The 979-nt window shown below is 59.9% G+C and overlaps 1 protein-coding gene across 1 annotated transcript in view; it reads right to left on the bottom strand.

Moving 5' to 3' along the window:
- Nucleotides 1–979, bottom strand: part of ELMO3 (engulfment and cell motility 3) — an 8,096-nt gene that overhangs the window by 3,969 nt on the left and 3,148 nt on the right. Inside the window, exon 7 of the mRNA XM_010174589.2 lies at nt 308–386. Within this exon, the coding sequence (XP_010172891.2) occupies nt 308–386 (79 nt within the window). The remainder of the gene's footprint in view (nt 1–307; nt 387–979) is intronic.

Below are 979 nucleotides of genomic sequence, written 5' to 3'. Positions count from 1 at the left end.
GTGAGAAGGTTCCCCAGGCTGCTGCTCCCCTTCCCTCCAAGCCCAGGGCCCAACAGCCAAAGCCCGGCAGGTCCTGCTGCTGGAAGGGGTGCTGGGAAGTGGGCAGCTCCCCTCGGGGCTGGGTGCGCTGAATCGCAGGCAGCCGGGGGGGCAAGTCTGGGCACCTGGTGCCAGCACAGCAGCACCCATTGGAGGCATCAAGGAAGGGGTGTGGGGCACATGGGTGACCCAGCCAGGCACGGTCACCAAAGGCTGGGGATGGGGGGACAGAGAATGGGGAGGAAGGAGAGAGGATGAAGCACAGAGCAGACCCTGGATGAACCCAGCTCCTCACTTTGTGGATAAACTGCCTGATGTTCTTCTCCCTCAAGTAGTCCATCATGTCCTAGGAAGGGAAGAGGCTGTGAGACATTCCCCAGCTCCACACACCGCTCTTGCCCAAAAAACCCCCATGTTCCCTTTGCAGCTCCCATCCCTACTGTGCTTGGCTTTGGGCCACAGCAGGGTGGAGACAGAAAGGAGCTGGTAGTCTCAGGAGTGACATCAGTGAGCAGGAGACCTGTCCCCATCTTCCACTGCCCTAGCCCACCCCATGGGAGCTCAAACAGCTCCTGCCCCACCAGGCAGCCAGGACAGTTTGTCTCAGTCAAGGAGGCAGAGTGAGGACACTGACTTGAAACATCTCCCAGGACCTCTTAGAGCCCCACCACCCCAGAGAACTCAAACACTACAGCAGAGGACCCAGCAGCCCAAGGCCCCATCACAGGTGAGGGAATCCCGGCCCTGCACCACCAGGTCCCACAGCCCAGCTGCGCCAGGGGCTGGGCTGTCATTGTCAATGTGCCACCACCAGCTATGACACTTCTCCTGTCATCTGAGATCTTGCATCTCCCCAGAACTACTACAAGCAGTGTGAGACAGCAGAGACCCTCAGCAGAGCACCCCTGTGACAGGGACACCATGGTGTTTGGCTCTGCAG

This window comes from Antrostomus carolinensis, unplaced genomic scaffold (assembly GCF_000700745.2).
Source record: "Antrostomus carolinensis isolate BGI_N321 unplaced genomic scaffold, ASM70074v2 scaffold29538, whole genome shotgun sequence".
In the NCBI taxonomy this organism is placed as follows: Eukaryota; Metazoa; Chordata; class Aves; order Caprimulgiformes; family Caprimulgidae; genus Antrostomus; species Antrostomus carolinensis.
Note: the sequence above shows the minus strand (reverse complement) of the source record. Positions and strands in the feature narration are given on the sequence as shown.